General features: G+C 43.0%; 1 protein-coding gene across 1 annotated transcript in view; it reads left to right on the top strand.

The window, feature by feature from the left end:
• LOC140201661 (sialic acid-binding Ig-like lectin 13) overlaps nt 1-18,278 on the top strand; it is a 28,635-nt gene extending 10,357 nt beyond the window's left edge. The window contains exons 4-7 of the mRNA XM_072266120.1: nt 3,627-3,920; nt 10,552-10,657; nt 12,901-13,030; nt 15,574-18,278. Of these exons, the coding sequence (XP_072122221.1) occupies nt 3,627-3,920; nt 10,552-10,657; nt 12,901-13,030; nt 15,574-15,687 (644 nt within the window). The 3' untranslated portion in view covers nt 15,688-18,278. The remainder of the gene's footprint in view (nt 1-3,626; nt 3,921-10,551; nt 10,658-12,900; nt 13,031-15,573) is intronic.
• Nucleotides 18,279-18,492: the final 214 nt, after the last annotated feature.

Genomic DNA, 18,492 nt, shown 5'->3' with positions numbered 1-18,492 from the left:
GGAGTGATGAGTCATCAGGCCCCAAACTGTTCCACTTCAACATCCCACCCTGACAGGCAGCAAAGGGATGACTTGAGTCTAATGCAGAGAAGTGTTTGGGCAAGTGCTACAAGGCAAGGGAATAAATGACAAATGAGTGAAGTGGTGGGACTATTGTTACTGATCAAAGATTACAACACGGATCAGTAAGCTGGTTAGAATGTCACAGAGGATATCTTCGCTGTTAGCTGAGGCACTATCAGGGAGCTAATGCTGGAAATCTGTGTAACATTGGGAAGGACATATGAGAGAACTGCATACAGTTCTGGTCACCACTTTGCAGGAAAAATGTGGGTATACTGGAGGAGTGCAAAGATTTACAAACACTTACCAGAATTTGTAAATTATAGCCATGAGGAAAAGTTGTAAAGGCTGAGGTTCTTTTCTTTAGAAAGGCTTCATGAGGGGTGGGCTAGGAGAATGATTCATTCAAGTTTTCTGACAGAATCAGGTAGAGCAACAAGGTAGGATCTATTTCTCTAGTTCTCTGGGAGGGAGATGTCACAAACCAGGTACCACTAATTGAGCAACACATACAAAATGCTGGAGGGACTCGGCAGGCACTAATTGAGAGTCATTTGTAGAAGGGTGGAGGAGAGAAGGACACTGAAGGCCTAGAAATCATTGCAGGCAAGCGTTATGTTCTTGTTCTGGAGAAGGCAGGTAGTGTTGAGGAGGCAGGAATTCTGCAAAACAACTTGGACATTCCAGAAGGATGGTCAAAGAAATGCCAGGTGCAATACAGTGTTGGGAAGAGATGGTCATGCATTTTGATACAATGAATAAAGGTGTAGACTATTTTCTAAATGGGGAGCAAATTCAGAAATCAGAGGAGCAAAGAGACTTGGGAGTCCTCATTCAGGATCCTGTAAAGGCTAACTTACCAGTTGAGTTGGTGTAATGAAGGCAAATGCAGCATCAGTATTAATTTCAAGAGGGCTAGAATATAAAAGCAAGAATATAATGTTGAGGCTTTATAGAGCTTTGGTCAGAACACCACGGGATTATTGTGGGCTTGTCATCTAAAACTTTGACAGACTTCCATAGATGCACAGTGGAGAGTATTCTGACTGCTGCATCACAGCTTAGTGTGCCAACACCAATGACGATGAACAAAAGTTCGTGGGTATACCCCAGTCCATAAAAGGAAAAGCCCTCCCCACCACTGAGCACATCTACAAGGAACACCGCCACAAGGAAGCAGCATCCATCATTAAGGAAGCCCACCATCCAGCCCATGCTATCTGCTCACTGCTGACATTGCAAAGGACGTACTGGAGCCATAGGTCCCACGCATGGTCTCACGTTCAAAGACACCGCAACTCATGCTCTCAATCTTTATTAATTAATTAATCGTTTTTTTCTTTTCATATTTGCACAATTTGTCTTCTTTTGCACATTACCAGATTTTTGTCATCTTTGTGAGTTAGAAACATAGAGAACCTGCAGCACAATACAGGCCCTTCAGCCCACAACATTGTGCTGAACATGTCCCTACCTTAGAAATTACTAGGGTTACCCATAGCCTTCTATTTTTCTAAGCTCCATGTACCTATTCAAAAGTCTCTTAAAAGACCCTATCATATCCGCCTCCACCACCGTAGCCGGCAGCCAATTCCATGCACTCACAGCTCTCTGCGTAAAAAAACTTACCTCTGACATCTCCTCTGTACCTACTCCCGAGTACCTTAAACCTGTGCCCTCTTGTGGCAGTCATTACAGCCCTGGGAAAAAGCCTCTGACTATTCACACAATCAATGCCTCTCATCATCTTATACACCTCTATCAGGTCACCTCTCATGCTCCGTCGTTCCAAGGAGAAAAGGCTGAGTTCACTCAACCTGTTTTCATAAGACATGCTCCCCAATCCAGGCAATATCCATATAAATCTCCTCTGCACCCTTTCTATGGTTTCCACATCATTCCTGTAGTGAGGTGACCAGAAATGAGCACAGTACTCCAAGTGGGCTCTGACCAGGTTCTTATATAGCTGTAACATTACCACTCAGCTCCTAAATTCAGTTCCACGATTGATCAAGGACAATACACCGTATGCTTTCTTAACCACAGACTCAACCTGCGCAGCTGCTTTGAGTGTCCTTTGGACTTGGACCCGAAGATCCCCTTGATCCTCCACACTGCCAAGAGTCTTACCATTAATACTACATTCTGCCATCCTATTTGACCTACCAAAATGAACCACTTCACACCTGTCTGATTTGAACTCCATCTGCCACATCTCAGCCCAGTTTTGCATCCTATCAATGTTCCGCTGTAACCTCCGACAGCCCTCCACACTATCCACAACACCCCCAAACTCCTTGTTATCAACAAATTTACTAACCCATCCCTCCACTTCCTCATCCAGGTCATTTATAAAAATCACGAAGAGTAGGGGTCCCAGAACAGATCCCTGAGGCACACCACTGGTCACCGACCTCCATGCAGAATATGACCCGTCTACAACCATTCTTTGCTTTCTGTGGGCAAGCCAGTTCTAGATCCACAAAGCAATGTCCCCTTGGATCCTATACCTCCCTACTTTCTCAATAAGCCTTGCATGGGATACCTTATCAAATGCCTTGGCTGAAATCCACATACTGTACAATACATCCACTACTCTTCCTTCATTGATGAGTTTACTCGCATCCTCAAAAAATTCAATCAGGCTCATAAGTCACGACCTGACCTGAACAAAGCCATGCTGACTATTCCTAATCATATTATACCTCTCCAAATGTTCATAAATCCTGCCTCTCAGGATCTTCTCCATCAACCTACCAACCACTGAAGTAAGACTCACTGGGCTGTAATTGCCTGGGCTATCCCTACTCACTTTCTTGAATAAGGGAACCACGTCCGCAGCCCTCCAATCCTCTGGAACCTATCCGGTTTCCATTGATGATGCAAAGACCATCGCCAGAGGCTCAGCAATCTCCTCCCTCACCTGGGGTACATCTCATCCAGTCCCATACATCCTCTTTCTTTATATCTGCATGCTCAAGCTTTTCAGTCTGCTGCAAGTCTCCCTACAATCACCAAGATCTTTTTCCAGAGTGAATGCTGAAGTAAAGTATTCATTAAGTACCTCCACTACCTCCTCCGGTTCCATACACGCTTTTCCACTGTCACACTTGATTGGTCCTATTCTCTCACGTCTTATCCTCTTGCTCTTCATACACTTGTAGAATGCCTTGGGGTTTTCTTTACTCCTGACGGTTAAGGCCTTCTCATGGCCCCTTCTGGATCTCCTAACTGATCCTTTTTGCATTTCTTTGTAGCTAATGTGAGTGTCCACAAGGAAATGGATCTCAGAGCAGTACATTGTGAGATACAGTATACGTTCTTTGTTAATAAATTTACTTTGAATTTGAATTAGAGTATTCTCCTCATTAACCTTGCCTTTGGAGGATGAAAGGCCTCTATACATTCTCCTTCAGTGTCCCCTTTCCTAATGAGCTCAGCCTGATCAATCTTTCCTGAAACTTACACCCTCCCAGTTTATGAATTGTACTTGTTAACATTATTTCTATTGAACTGATCCATCTGGTGACAATTATCTAAAAGGATCCATTGCTCTGTGTTAGATTTCACAGATAAACCTTCGATATTTGCCACTGAAATGGTTGCAGGAAAGCCTATGAATATAAGCTGCACTTTCAACGCCACGTGTGAGAAAATGTCACCCATCTTAACCTGGGTCATGCCCACTAATGTTTCAGCTTCAAACTCAAGCAGCGTAACGCAGTGGGGTGACACTCTGATGTATACTTCTGTTCTGACCTTGACTCCAGAGCCTAAACATCATGGGCAAAGTCTCACCTGCAGAGTCAGATACCCATCTGTTTCATTGGAGCAGACCCTCACACTAACTGTGCGGTGTAAGTATGGAGATTATTGATTGTACGTGATTAGTAAAATGCCAGACGCTACACAGCAAGATAGCACAACCATGACTAATCCACCTTTGCTCTTAGATCTTGCCCTGATATTCAGGAGAACACTAACTTTACTGGATATTCCACCAACTGGACAGTTGCACCCTGACATCACTGCCTCAGTGAGAGAAACGCAGCTGTCAACAGTTTTCGCCTGTATCAGTAATGACCACCACCCCATCACCCACCCACATTGCACTCCTCCCTCAGCACAGCTCTTCCAAACATCAGGGGCCTCCCACTTCCAGCTCTCCCACAATGGGGCACTCCCTGAGAGTTTCTCCACTTGGGAGAGCTTCCTAAAAGGATCCAGTGATGGACCCTCTCAGCATTGCCCCTCACACGTGCAAGGCTCCGTCAGCCCGGTCCCTCCTACAGTGTTTCACACCTGTAATGCCACTCCTCCCAACATGCAGGGCCCCTGCTGCCCACCACACTATCCTTCCATGATGTCAACCACACGTTAAGAGTTTGACTTCTCGGTATGGGGCTGGTCATCTCTGCGGTTCTGTCCATACGGAGTGGGTGTGGTTGGTGTTCCTGCCTGTCCCACAGGAACAGTCCTGGTGTTGGGTACAGGACACAGTAAACAGCGATACACTGGTTGGTAAGGGTGAGTCCACTTGGGATTAGAAAGAGATCACAGTGGAATAATTAGAAATATTAAAGTCTGCACTTGTGGAATAAAAGGAACTCTTTGACATTGCTGTCTGATACGGCAGGTGTTGTTTCAAGGACTGGATAAAGAGATATTTACTCCCAGTAGTGTACCATAGCTGCCCTATGCATCATCTGCAGAACGCACTGCAAGTACTTGCAAAGGCTAATCCAGCAGTAAATCCCAAGATCTGAGAGGAAGCTGTGATGGTGGAGGAACAATCTACAAGGTAAAGGCAGGGACTTTCAGGATAGGTACACAGCAATGGAAGGGGTGAGTAGTGGAGTAATGGAATGACTTGCACATTCCTCCACAGTTGAGGTAGCCAACTGGTGCCTAATGTCTCTTTCCAGACAAGGGCAGGCTTATCAAGCTCTGACTGGCATCCAACACCCTGCACACACATTCCAGATTCCCACAGTCACAGTGGTGATAGGGTCAAAGAGTATGTGAGTGTGTGGGAGTAACGGGGTGAAAGGGGATTGGGGAGAAAAAAGGGTTTCATTAGGTACATTTAATGTCAGAGAAATGTATACCATATACATCCTGAAATTCTTTGAAAAGGGAAGGAAAGAGTTGGGAGAAGAGAAGGAAAGAGTGAGATGAGAAGGAAGAGTTGAAGACGGGAAAAGTGGAAGGGAAAGGAGGGGAGAGCATAGAAAGTTTTACTGTAGAGCACTCTCAGCGCTCACCAGAGTAATGCTTTGAATTCGTACTTTGTAAAGAAACTTGTATTGAAATCAAACCCCTGATGTTCCTGGATGCTCTCAATTTACTTCAGATCCACTGTAAGAACTCAGATTCTTACTTGCCTTTAAGATGCTTCATTGAGTTGGTTGTGTAATTAATGAATAATATTTGAATAGTATTGTAAGTATATTGTTTGATTAAGCATTCGTTGTTTTTCACGTAATGTGTTGTGGGTTTTATGTAAAAGTATGTAAATAGCTTTCTTCATTATGCCACCACATTATATGCGCATGTCTTGCTAAAGTAAAGACAAAACTATGACCTACTGTTCCAGGGTCACATCTTTCTGTCTGTCTGTATCTTGTTTTACAGCGGTTGGCATCCAGCTTAATGGTGCATTACCGCCACCCTCTGCTCCAAGGTCACATCTTTTCCTTGCAATCGGTTTTATGTCTTGGAGTTACGACATAACTGTCGTGACGAGCTATCTTTAAAATGAATGTAGAACAGCTACCTATCTGTTGAAGCTCAACGAGACATTCAAGCTTTTAAAAAACACAACGAGCTGTTCGGGTTTTAAAACACACAGCAGAAGGGAGAGAGAGATAACAGAGTTGAGTTTAAAAAGGCAGAAACTGGATAAACTCACGGGATCATAAACAATGAGAACCAGGTAATATTAATCATATTTTTTTAAAAAGCAGAAATGGCTGACTACTTCAGAAAGATAGACACTTTTGATTCCATAATATAGAATGGGATTTTGTATACTGAGAGAATTGAGCAGTATTTTGAAGCAAGTGAAAGAGCCAAAGAATAGAAACACCAATTTTACTGCGTGCATCGGATTTAAAGGCATACAATTTGCTTATAAGTTTACCTGCTCTAAACAAACCAGCATGGTGAAGGTAATGCAGGAAAAGCTAGAACGAAAACCACTGGTGATTGCAGAATGCTTTAGGTTTCATAGGCAGAATCAAAAGGAAGGACAGTCCATTTCAGCATGTGTGATTGAATTGAAGAGATTGGCTGAGCATTAGTTCAGTGATGGGCTTAATGATGCACCCAGGGAATATTTAGTTTGTGGAATATGACAAGGAAGCATTCAAAAACAGCTCCTAACAGAGGCACAAAAGGACATTTAAAAGTGTCATCGAAATAGTCAATAGAAACAGCAGGCAGAGACGCAATAGATTTGTAGATCGGAATGAAAGCAAGCATGAACAAACATGCAATACCAAAACAGAATCCAGCCTCTGGTACAGAGCCTTCCCACTGATCCACAAATGACTCTGCATGGAGCCAGGGTCGGGCGAGAGTGTAGCTACAATGGTACTGAAGGAAAATAGTGTTCATTAATGACACTAATTACACTAATTGCTTCCAGTTCAGTCTGTGGCCAGGGACAAAAGGGAGTGATCGTGAGTAAGACAAGTAAGGCAATCCAGGAGGTAGTGTTGGAGGAGTCTCAGCCCTTCAGTTTGTCTAACAGGTCTGAGATTGTTGTTTATGAGGATGGGTGTGGTGGCTGTAGGAAGGATGAGCAACTTGTCCATGGCACCATAGTACAGGGAGCCATTCAAGACGGGGAAGAGAAGGGAAACCTATTTGCAATTGGAGTTAGCATAGTCATAAGGATTGAGTGTCCCGAAGGCTTTATCATCTGGTGACAGAGTTCAGGGCATTTCACTTAACCTGCAGAAGAATTTGAAGTGAGAGGGGAAAGTTCTGGTTGTTGTGGTCAATGTATGGGCCAATGGCATAGGAAGAAAAAGAAAGAGGTTTTGTTGAGGGAATTTGAGCAGCTAGGGACTAAGTCAAAAAGCAGAACCAAAATAGTAATACTCTAGATTGCTGCCCGTCACAAGCAAATTGGCACAGAGTCACATACACAAAATGCTGGAGGAACTCAGCAGGCCAGGCAGTGTCGATAGAAAAGAGTAAACAGTCAATGTTTCAGGCTGAGGCACTTCATCAGGACTGGAAAAGAAAGATGAGAAGTCAGAGGAAGAAGGTGGGGGAAGGGGAGGAAGAAGTAGAAGGTGGTAGTTGATCTGTGAAACCGGGAGGGGTGAAGAAAAGAGCTCAGATATTGATTGTTGAAAAAGATAAAGGTCTGGTGAAGGGGGTATCTGATAGGAAACGATAGAAAAGCCATGGAAAAAAGAAAAGGGAGGTGATGGGCAGGTCAGGAGTTATGGTGAGAGAGGGAAATGGAAATGAGGAAATGTTGAAGAGGGAAGGGCAGTTACCATTCATGCCGTCAATTTGGAGGATACACAGATGCAATATAAGGTGTTGTTCCTCAAATCTGAGTATAACTTCATTGTGGCTGTAGAGGAGCCCGTGGACTGACAAGCTGGAATGGAAATAGGAAGTAGGTTGAAATGAGTGGTCACCGGGACATCCCATTTTTTCTGGCAGATGGAGCATAGATGCTTAGTGCAACAGTCTCCCAAGCTTCATTGGGTCTGACCAGATACAGAGGATGACTCCAACAGACTCACAGGTGAGGAGTTGTCTCACCTGCAAGGATTGTTTGTGGCCCTGTATGGTAGTGAAGAAGGAATTGTGGGGAGCAGGTATGACACTTGTTCCATTTGCAAGGGTAAGTACCAGGAGCGAGATCAGTGGGAAGGGACAAATGGACAAGAGAGTGGCAGAGAGAGTGATCCCTGTGGAAAGTAGAAAGTTGGGAGTAGGTAATATGTGCTTGGTGATGGCATCCTGTTGGAGATGGCAGAAGTTACGGAGAATTAGTGCTGGACTTGGAAGCAAGTGGGGTCATAGGTCAGGGTGAGGAGACCTCTCCTCGTGGGATAGTGGGAGGATGGAGTGAGGGCAGCAATGCGCAGAATGGAAAACATGCAGTTGAAAGCAGCGTTGATGGTGGAGGAGGGAAAGCCACTTTATTTGAAGAAGGAAGACATCTCATTAGTTATGGAATGAAAAGCCTCATCCTGAAAGCAGATAGGGTGTAGATGGAGAAACTAAGAGTAGGGGGTGGCATTTTAACAAGTGACAGGGTGGGAAGAGGTATAGTCCAGGTAGCTGTGGGAATCAGTGGGTTTATAAAAGATATCAGTGGATATGGTGTCTTCAGAGATAGAGACAGGGAAATCAGGAAAGCATAGGGGCGTGTCGGAAAAGGACTTGGTAAATTTGAGGGCAGGATGTAAGTTGGAAGTTTCTCACCAGAGATAAGTCAATTCTGATTGAGTGCTGTGTAATGAACCAGATTGGATTGGGGAGCACAATGTAAAGTAACCCTTAAGAAGCACTGATCATAAAATGACAGAATACACACTGTAGTTTGAGATGGAGAAGCTAAAATCAGATATTGCTATTAAGTGATAGGAACTGCAGAGACATGATGTTGATAGGAAAGGGACCCAAGCAGGAATGATAGTACAGCAGCAATAGGAGGAGTTTCTGGAAGTAATTTGGAAGATTTAGAATTGGTACATCCAAAAGAAGCAGCAGCATTCTAAAGGGAGGATGAGACAATTGTGACTGACAAAAGAAGTCAAAGAAACCATAAAAACAAAAGAGAGGGAATACAATATTGCAAACATTAATGGGATCTAGAAGAGTTGGCAGCTTTCAAAACCAACAAAAGGCATTCTAACAACAATAAGGGCAGAAAAGATTAATTATGAAGGTAAGCTCACTAATAATATAAAACAGTACCATAACATCTAATCTAATTAATCTAATCTAATAATCTAATCTAATATTTTTTTCTGAGTAAAAGAGAGGCGAACAAGAACATTAGACTCCTGGAAATTGATGCTGGAGAAGTACTAATGGGGAACAAAGAAGTGGGGGGTGAGAGGAATATGTATTTTGCATCAGTCTTCATCATGGAAGACACCGGTCCATCCTACACACTGTGATTATTTCATGTAATTAGCCACAAGTCCAATTCCAGATGAAATTCATCCAGGAGTTAGACCCAATCTGAATACAGTCTTTGAACCAGTCCATAGTTTCATTCTAAAAGCTACCCAGGTTAGTTCTCAGATCCTCCTAGTAAAATAGAAAAAGGTCACAGCTGTGCAAATCAATTGATGAAGAGTCTTCTTTCCTGTGTCCATCCAGCAAACCAACCCAGTTACTCCTGCATCATTAATTTTCACTCAAGGGCTTTTGAAGTTGGGAAGAACAATGAGCTCATGTGCTGCTGGAGCGGTCATTCCTCCTCCATGAGCAATGCTATGTCAAACCATAGGGAAAACAAGCAGTGCTAGTTGTGTCCTTAGGTTTGTTGTGAAAAAGTCTTTCCCCTGGTGTTTAATTGAATCACTTTCCATATTATTAATCAGAAGTTATTTTAAGAAAATTAATCATTGTTAATTCTTTGTCCACTTTGCTCAATGTGGAGTTATATTCACATATTCCTGAAGGGCCACATGGTACTGTGGTGTTCAGTATAATGTTCTACAGTGCCAGCGACTGGGGTTCAGATCCTGCTCCTTTCTGTCAGGAGTTTGTATGCTCTCCCCATGACTGCGTGGGTTTCCTCTGGGTGCTCCGGATTCCTCCCAGATTCCAAGGACTTACGGGTTAGGGTTAGTAAGTTGTGGCCATACAATGTTGGTGACACTTGCAGGCTGCCCCCAGCACATCCTCGATAGTGCTGGTCTTCGATGAAAATGACACATTTCATTGTATGGTTCGATATACCTGAGACAAATAGTAGTCATAGTCATAGTCATACTTTATTGATCCCGGGGGAAATTGGTTTTTGTCACAGTTGCACCATAAATAATAAATAGTAATAGAACCATAAATAGTTAAATAATAATATGTAAATTATGCCAGTAAATTATGAAATAAGTCCAGGACCAGCCTATTGGTACAGGGTGTCTGACCCTCCAAGGGAGGAGTTGTAAAGTTTGATGGCCACAGGCAAGACTGACTTCCTACGACGCTCTGTGCTGCATTTCGGTGGAATGAGTCTCTGGCTGAATGTACTCCTGTGCCCACCCAGTACATTATGGGAGACATTGACCAAGATGGCATGCAACTTAGACAGCATCCTCTTTTCAGACACCACCGTGAGAGAGTCCAGTTCCATCCCCACAACATCACTGGCCTTACGAATAAAGCAAATCTTTAAATTTTACAGGCAGTTGCAAAGAGAGGAGGGCCTTTTTCAGGGTGAACATCAACTTTGCAGAAGACCATCTCTAATGACCATCTCTTTGATCTCTGTTCCTACAGTGGTGGGACCAGTCATCCCATTGGCAGTTACAGCAGCAATTGTGCTCCTGATCATCATATCAGCTGTGATTTTCTTCATTTGCAAAACACGACAGAGAACAAACAGGTAAGTGGCTGAACAATGACCATGTCCAGAATGTATTCTTCCATCTATGCAACCCTCTTTTTCTCTCCAACTCCATCCTTCCAATTGACATAGGATTTTCAATGCTCCATCATTACCTTCCAAAGCCTAGACTAGGACTCCAGAATTCCCCAACAATCTTCAACGTCTCCTTTGCTAAGATGCATTTAGATCATGCTCCTCAGGTTCTTTTGCACGGTGATTACATTAAGGGATCAATAGCCAGAGTTCTGCATCATTGATTCTCAGACAAAAGATCAAATCCCACCTCTGTTCCTGGGGAATTGAATTTAAAAAACAAAATCTGTCTGGAATTGATGATCAAAACAGACTCAGTAAGAGGGGAACATCATAAAACCCCGTCAGAGTAACTAAAGCTCTTCATGGAAGATAATCTGCCATCTGTGACTGTGGATAACTCCAGACCCATGGTGTGGGTGACTCTGAACTGCCTCCTCAGCTCAGGGATAGCTGGGCATGGGCAATGAACATGCTGCTGCCAATAATGGTCACTTCCCTTGAGTGAATAAATAAAAATATCTGTCCTCAACAGCTCCTCATGTGACTCTCAGATAAATTCCCCAACAACTCCTTATGTCACTCACAGATAAATTCCTGTTTCACTTCCATTCCTATGAAGCTCCTGGGATATTTCAGTAAATGTAAGAAGCAGAGAAAGATGTCCAGGTTTTCAACACTCTCTGTTTCATTAAAGTCAGATGCAACAATATTCCCCCAACATGACTGTGTGACTCTGAGGATGATACTGTTGTCTTCAACTTTATTCAAGATTGATTATTCAAGAAAGGGAGTAGAGATAGCCCAGGAAGTTATACACCAGTGAGTCTTACTTCAGTGGTTCATAAGTTGATGGAAAAGATCTTGAAAGGTAGGAATTATGAACATTTGGAGAGGCATAATATGATTAGGAATAGTCAGCATGGCTTTGTCAAAAGCAAATCGTGCCTTACGAGGCTGATTGAATTTTTTGAGGATGTGACTAAACATGTTGATGAAGGTAGAGAAGTAGATGTAGTGTATATGGATTTCAGCAAGGCATTTGATAGGGTACCCCATGCAAGGTTTATTGAGAAAGTAAGGAGACATGGGATCCAAGGGGACATTGCTTTGTGGATCCAGAACTGGCTTGCCCACAGAAGGAAAAGTGAGGTTATAGACGTGTCATATTCTGCACGGAGGTCAGTGACCAGTGGTGTGCCTTAGGGATCTGTCCTGGGACCCCTTCTCCTCGTGATTTTTACAAATGAGCTTGATGAGGAAGTGGATGGATAAGTTAGTAAACTTGCTGATGACACAATAGTTGGAGGGTATTGTGGATAGTGTGGAGGCCTGTCAGAGGTTACAGCGGGACATCGATTGGATGCAAAACTGGGCTGAGAAGTGGCAGTTGGAGTTCAAACCCAATAAGTGTGAGGTGGTTCATTTTGGTAGGTAAAATATGATGGCAGAATATAGTATTAATGGTAAGACTCTTGGCAGTGTGGAGGATCAGAGTGATATTGAGGTCCGAGTCCATAGGGCAATCAAAGCTGCTGTGCAGGTTGACTGTGTGGTTAAGAAGGCATATGGTGCATTGGCCTTCATCAAACGTGGGAAAAAGCCAAGAGGTAATGTTACAGCTATATAGGACCCTGGTCAGACCCCACTTGGAGCACTGTGCTTAGTTTTATTCATCTCACTATAGGAAAGATGTGGAAACTATAGAAAGGGCGCAGAGGACATTTACAAGGATGTTGCCTGGAGTGGGGAGAATGCCTTATGAGAATAGGTTGAGTGAACTCAGCCTTTTTTCCTTGGAGCAACGGAGGATGAGAGGTGACCTGACAGAAGTGTACAAGATGATGAGAGGCAATGGTTGTGTGGATAGTCAGAGGCATTTCCCCAGTGCTGAAATGGTTAACATGAGAGGGCACAGTTTTAAGGAGCTTGGGAGTAGGTACAGAGGAGATTACAGGGGTAAGTTTTTTTTACACAGAGAGTGGTGAGTGCATGGAGTAGGCTGCCAGCAACAGTGGTGGAGGTGGATATGATAGGGTCTTTCAAGAGAATCCTGGATAGGTACATGGTGCTTTGAAAAATAGAGGGCTATGGCTAAACCTAGTTAATTTCTAAAGTAAGTACATGTTTGGCACAGCATTGTGGGCTGAAGGGCTTGTATTGTGCTGCCGGTTTTTATGTTTCTATGTTTCTATCATTGCTCTTAGGCCCCCAGAAGGTGCATTAAGACAGACGTCAGTGAAGGGATCTGGGAAGGTGCCTATAACAAAAAATCAGAAGGAAAAGGAGCACTGTAGAAGGTACCATGCACGGTCTGGAAAACAGGTTACAAATGCAGTGAGTGTAACAATTATTCTATTTTCACCAGACACACAAACACAAGACATTACCTCTAAAGGTAGGCAAACAAAGGTGCAGTTCCAGCCCCTTCTCCAGTTACAATTACAATCAAACCCAATGCAACTTGAGATCTACAATCCTCCTCGTAGTATGGTACTCGCTCTGCAAAAGTTTGGGCACCCCTGGTCAGAATTTCTGTTACAGTGAATAGCTAAGCGAGTGAAAGATGGCCTGATTTCCAAAAGGCATAAAGTTAAAGATGACACATCTCTTTAATATTTCAAGCAAGATTACTTTTTTATTTCCATCTTTTACAGTTTCAAAATAACAAAAAAGGAAAAGGGCCCGAAACAAAAGTTTGAGCATCCTGCATGGTCAGTACTTAGTAACACACCTTTTGGCAAGTATCTCAGCTTGTAAAGGCTTTCTGTAGCCAGCTAAGAGTCTTTCAATTCTTGTTTGGGGAATTTTCACCCATTCTTCATTGCAAAAGGCTTCTAGTTCTGTGAGATTCTTGGGCTGTCTTGCATGCACTGCTCTTTTGAGCCTATCCATCCGATGATGTTTAGGTCGAGGGACTGTGAGGGCCACGGCAAGACGTTCAGCTTGCGCCTCTTGAGGTAGTCCATTGTGGATTTTGAGGTGTGTTTAGGATCATTATCCTGTTGTAGAAGCCATCCTCTTTTCACCTTCAGCTCTTTTACAGACGGTCTGATGTTTGCTTCCAGAATTTGCTGGTATTTAATTGAATTCATTCTTCCCTCTACCAGTGAAATGTTCCCCATGCCACTGGCTGCAACACAAGCCCAAAGCATGATCGATCCACCCCTGTGCTTAACAGTTGGAGAGGTGTTCTTTTCATGAAATTCTGCACCCTTTTTTCTCCAAACATACCTTTGCTCATTGCGGCCAAAAAATTCTATTTTAACTTCAGCAGTCCACAAGACTTGTTTCCAAACTGCATCAGGCTTGTTTAGATATTCCTTTGCAAACTTCTGATGCTGAATTTTGTGGTGAAGGTGCAGGAAAGGTTTTCTTCTGATGACTCTTCCTTGGAGGTCAAATTTGTGCAGGTGCCACTGCACAGTAGAACAGTGCACCACCATTCCACAGTCTGCTAAATCTTCCTGAAGGTCTTTTGCAATCAAACGGGGGTTTTGATTTGCCTTTCTAGCAATCCTATGAGCAGTCCTCTCCGAAAGTACTCTTGGTCTTCCAGACCTCAACTTGACCTCCGCCACTCCTGCTAATTGCCATTTCTTAATTACATTACGAACTGAGGAAACAGCTACCTGAAAATGCTTTGCTATCTACTTTTAGCCTTCTCCTGCTTTGTGGGCATCATTTATTTTAATTTTCAGAGTGCTAGGCAGCTGCCTAGAGGAGCCCATGGCTGCTGATTGTTAGGACAAGTTTTGAGGAATCAAGGTATTTATAAAGCTTTGAAATTTGCATCAACTGGCCTTCCCTAGTGATGATGGTGAACAAGCCATAATTAAGGTCTGAGACCTTGGTAAAAGTTATCTGAGAGCTCAAATCTCTTGGGGTGCCCAAACTTTTGCATGGTGCTCCTTTCCTTTTTTTTCACTCTAAAATTGTACAAAACAAAAATAATCCACTAATCTTGCTTAAAATGTTGAAAAGAATGTTTCATCTTTAACTTTATGACTTTTGGACTTTATGACTTCTACTCACTAAACTATTCACAGTAACAGAAATTTTGACCGGGGTGCCCAAACATTTGTATGCCTCTGTACCACACAACAGCAGTCCCTCACTACTTCCCTGGGAGTACTGGCCTCGGTTTTTGCATTTAAGACATGGCAGGTGAGTCTGAGCTCACAGCCCTCTGTCCGAGACTCAGGAATGTGCTATCCACTGGGTCCTGCTGACACACTATTATTGAAGTCAAATTAAATCCGACCAGGACTGGATGGTTCGAGTTGCAAGAAGAGTCTGGATCAGTTGGGCCTTTTTTCCCTTTAGGTGTCGGAGTCAAAGACAAAGAATTACATGACATATGTTGCTGATATTAAACGTGATTCTGATTCTAAGTGGTGACCTTATAGAGGTTACATAGAACCAGGAGGGACATGAATGTGAATGGTCATAGTCTTTTTTCACAGGGTATGGGAGTCTAACACCAAAGGTCACATATGAGAGGGAAGAGATTGAAAGGTGATGTGAGGGGTAAGATCTTCACTCAGAGGGTGGTGGGCATGTGAATGAGCTGCTAGGGGAAGTGGCTAAGGGGGTACAGTTGCAATGTTTAAAAAAACACTGGACAGGTTTGTGGATAGGAAAGGCTTAAAGGAACATGAGCCAAATGCAGAGAAATGAGACAAGCCCAGGTCAGCACATTGATCAACAAGATTAGTTGGTTCACAGAAACTCTTTCTGTGCTGCATAACTCAATGACTCCAATAAATGACAGATACAACTCCAATAATCAATAATGAGAGGAATATTCTATTGGGACTCAAACAAAACAAATCCTGGCCCTGCTCATGTCACCTGATTCATTTCCATTCCTGTTACAGAGGAAAGCACAGAAGAATCTGGAAACTGCACTGGACCACCAGAGGATCGAATATCAGACAGAAAATATTTATGAAAACTGCCTGTTTGATGAATCCATATATGTCAATATATAATCAGATCAGGAATAGAAAACAGACATGCAGGGAAGGAGTGTCTGAAATTCCACTCGTGAACAATTCATTCTCCAGTACAGTTTCTATTGCAAGACAGAATCTGAGGCCATTCCCATATGATCATATTATGAAGTGAAGATGCAGCCAAATTGATTCTTCACTGCCTTTACTTCTGTGCATCCTGCTTCAGCACAATCCCTTGCTGTTGGAAATAAGCCCCACACCTCCCAATCATCAATATCAGGTGACTAGATTGGTCAGAGCAGGTGCGTCAGTGAACAGGGCCCACTGGAACTAGGGGAGAAGAAGTTGCGTGACACTGATGGATGGGAGAGACGTGCGGCCTCCTCGCCATCGCTGTACCTTTGCGATTGTGCGATAACTTGGCTCTTTCCACCCTGTTAGCCCGATCGGTCCATTACCCGCCATCGCTCCTCGCAGCCACCCACTCGGTGACCTCCATGGCGCGTGCGTGACCATTCACGAAACTACTTCTTCATCTTTCAAATATGCTTCTGCTACTATATGCATCCTCACTTCATAACATCTTTTGGGAATAGCCTCAGATTCGTTCAACCATCTGCTTGTGTTGGCCTGATCTTCCACTCCCTCTTGTCGCTGCTGCCAGTGGAAAGTGCGGGAGTCTTTGGTTCCACGTTAAAAGTTTTAATCGGTAAGAATTGTTCAGTGAGCCTTGTGGCTTTGGACTCATTTTGGGGGGCCTTGAGGTTCATGTTGCATGTGTGTCTGGATTCTGAATACACTTTTTTTTTTGCTATTTCGAGTGATTTCATCATACTGTAGAAACCCACCAAATATTAGAAGGCTGCGATGGGGTGAACATGGGGAGAACTCTTCAAAAAGTTAGAAAATCTAGGACCAGATGCCCCAGCATCAGAATATATGTTTTTAGAACAGAGATGAGGAGGAACTTCTTTAGCAGTAGAGTGGTGAATCTGTGGAATTCGTTGCCAGAGATGCAGAGGCCAAGTAATTGGGTAAAATTAAAGTGGAGATTGGTAGGCTGACAGGCTTTTGGTTAGTAAGAATGTCATAGTAAGGAGAAGGTAAGACAATGGAGTTGAGATATGTCAGTCAAAATTGAATGGTGAAGCTGAATGGCCTGATATGTGATGGATATTCACTGTCCATGGTCCAGGGGGCCATTTTGCCAAACTCAGCAGCTGACTCTTCCGGGAATCAGAGAGTTGGTTGTGAGTAAGTTAAGCTTTGAAGCAATATTCTTTCTTCAACTTCTTGCTGTGATCAAGAACAAATCTTCAATTCTTAATATAGATTACAAGCAATAATCAGTCTGAAGTTAAAAGAACAACTTTGCAAACAAACAGCACTGTCAATAAAACACGACACTGCTGGCCCACAACACAGGGCTGGCTGCTCAAAAGATACAGTGTATGACAATTGGGCCGGCATTGATCAAGCCAACATTGAGTTATTTAGTTCACAGTACCCTGTAGACCAGACTGATACTATCACTTAGCACATCATTTAGCTGATCTATCGATAGTTGAGAGATTTGTGTACTCAGAGTGTCAGCCCTCATAGCACTAATTATAAGTGTTTGGAATCTCTGTTACCATAACCTTTTAGACCTTCTATGTGACGTTATCTAGTGGCAGAAAAACTGTATAAATATCGGCAGTCAGGTTTGTTAGTAATGGTCAAAGAACATCAAGAAGAATGACAGAAAAAGAAGAATCCGTTCCTCTGCCTTTGATTTCTGCATCTGATAACTTGTTTGTATGTCTTTTAGCTTATAAGAATGGTACCTGTGCTTTGGAAATCATTTGTGTTTTGGAAATCTTTTATAAGATACAAATCCTTTGTGAGTTTTAAATGTATTTTAAGAATTTTACCTAAATTTGGACAAGGATCACTAGAAGTAAATTGTCTAGCTGGAAATAATGTCCTCTTTGGTGTGTGGAGGGGCACTGCTCAAATAGTAGACATTGGCAGCTAAACTTGCCATGGAAGATAAACAAGAAGAGCAGGTGTCTATAGTATAAACTCCCTTCATTGAGGGTACCCATAGCTGTCTATATCAGATTGGGCTTAAGAGTTTCATTTGAGTTCAGAACTTCATGGGCAGCAATCCTGATACCATTACCGTTCTGCTCCATTTCCAAATAAGAAGCTGTCCATTTGGTTATGTAGAATGGCCGCCTTTGTATAAAGAAAAGCCTGTGATCTTAAGTAGCCTGAGCCCTGTGTTTGGCTAAAGTGGCTAAGCTGGCTTGACTTGGTCTAATTTAGATACCTGAGACAAAAATACACTGCTTGTAGTTTTGGGCCAGATCCAATGAGGAGACTGACATGGGTCAGTCAGATGATCCGGAGACAATGAAATTAAAACATAACGAATTGATCTGGTGAGAATAAGAATGGAGAATTTCCAGAGCATCAATAGGCACAACTCTGGATATCTGGATGAGTTCACATGGAGATTAAATTGGGATCCAGAGGGCAGCATAGACTCTTTTCATGGACATTACAATTTATATTCTTTAACTGTTGGGGGGCGGGGAGGGTCTAATAAACGTTGTGCACACGGGTTTATTTTTGTATTAGTCATCTGCTGTTTGTTAATGGAACCAATAAAGATATTTGTCAGCATATACTGTGTAAATTCTTCCTGTTCCCAACTCATCATCATTGAATACCTGTAATAATCTACACAACACCTCCTCAGATGAACTCATGGAGTGGTTGAGAACGGACCTTATTGTTGGGTTTGGAGGAGCATATCAGCTGGACCAGACAAAGAGGGAAGATTTTCTTCCACAA

The sequence above is a fragment of the Mobula birostris genome, chromosome 8, assembly GCF_030028105.1.
Source record: "Mobula birostris isolate sMobBir1 chromosome 8, sMobBir1.hap1, whole genome shotgun sequence".
Taxonomy (NCBI): Eukaryota; Metazoa; Chordata; class Chondrichthyes; order Myliobatiformes; family Myliobatidae; genus Mobula; species Mobula birostris.
Note: the sequence above shows the minus strand (reverse complement) of the source record. Positions and strands in the feature narration are given on the sequence as shown.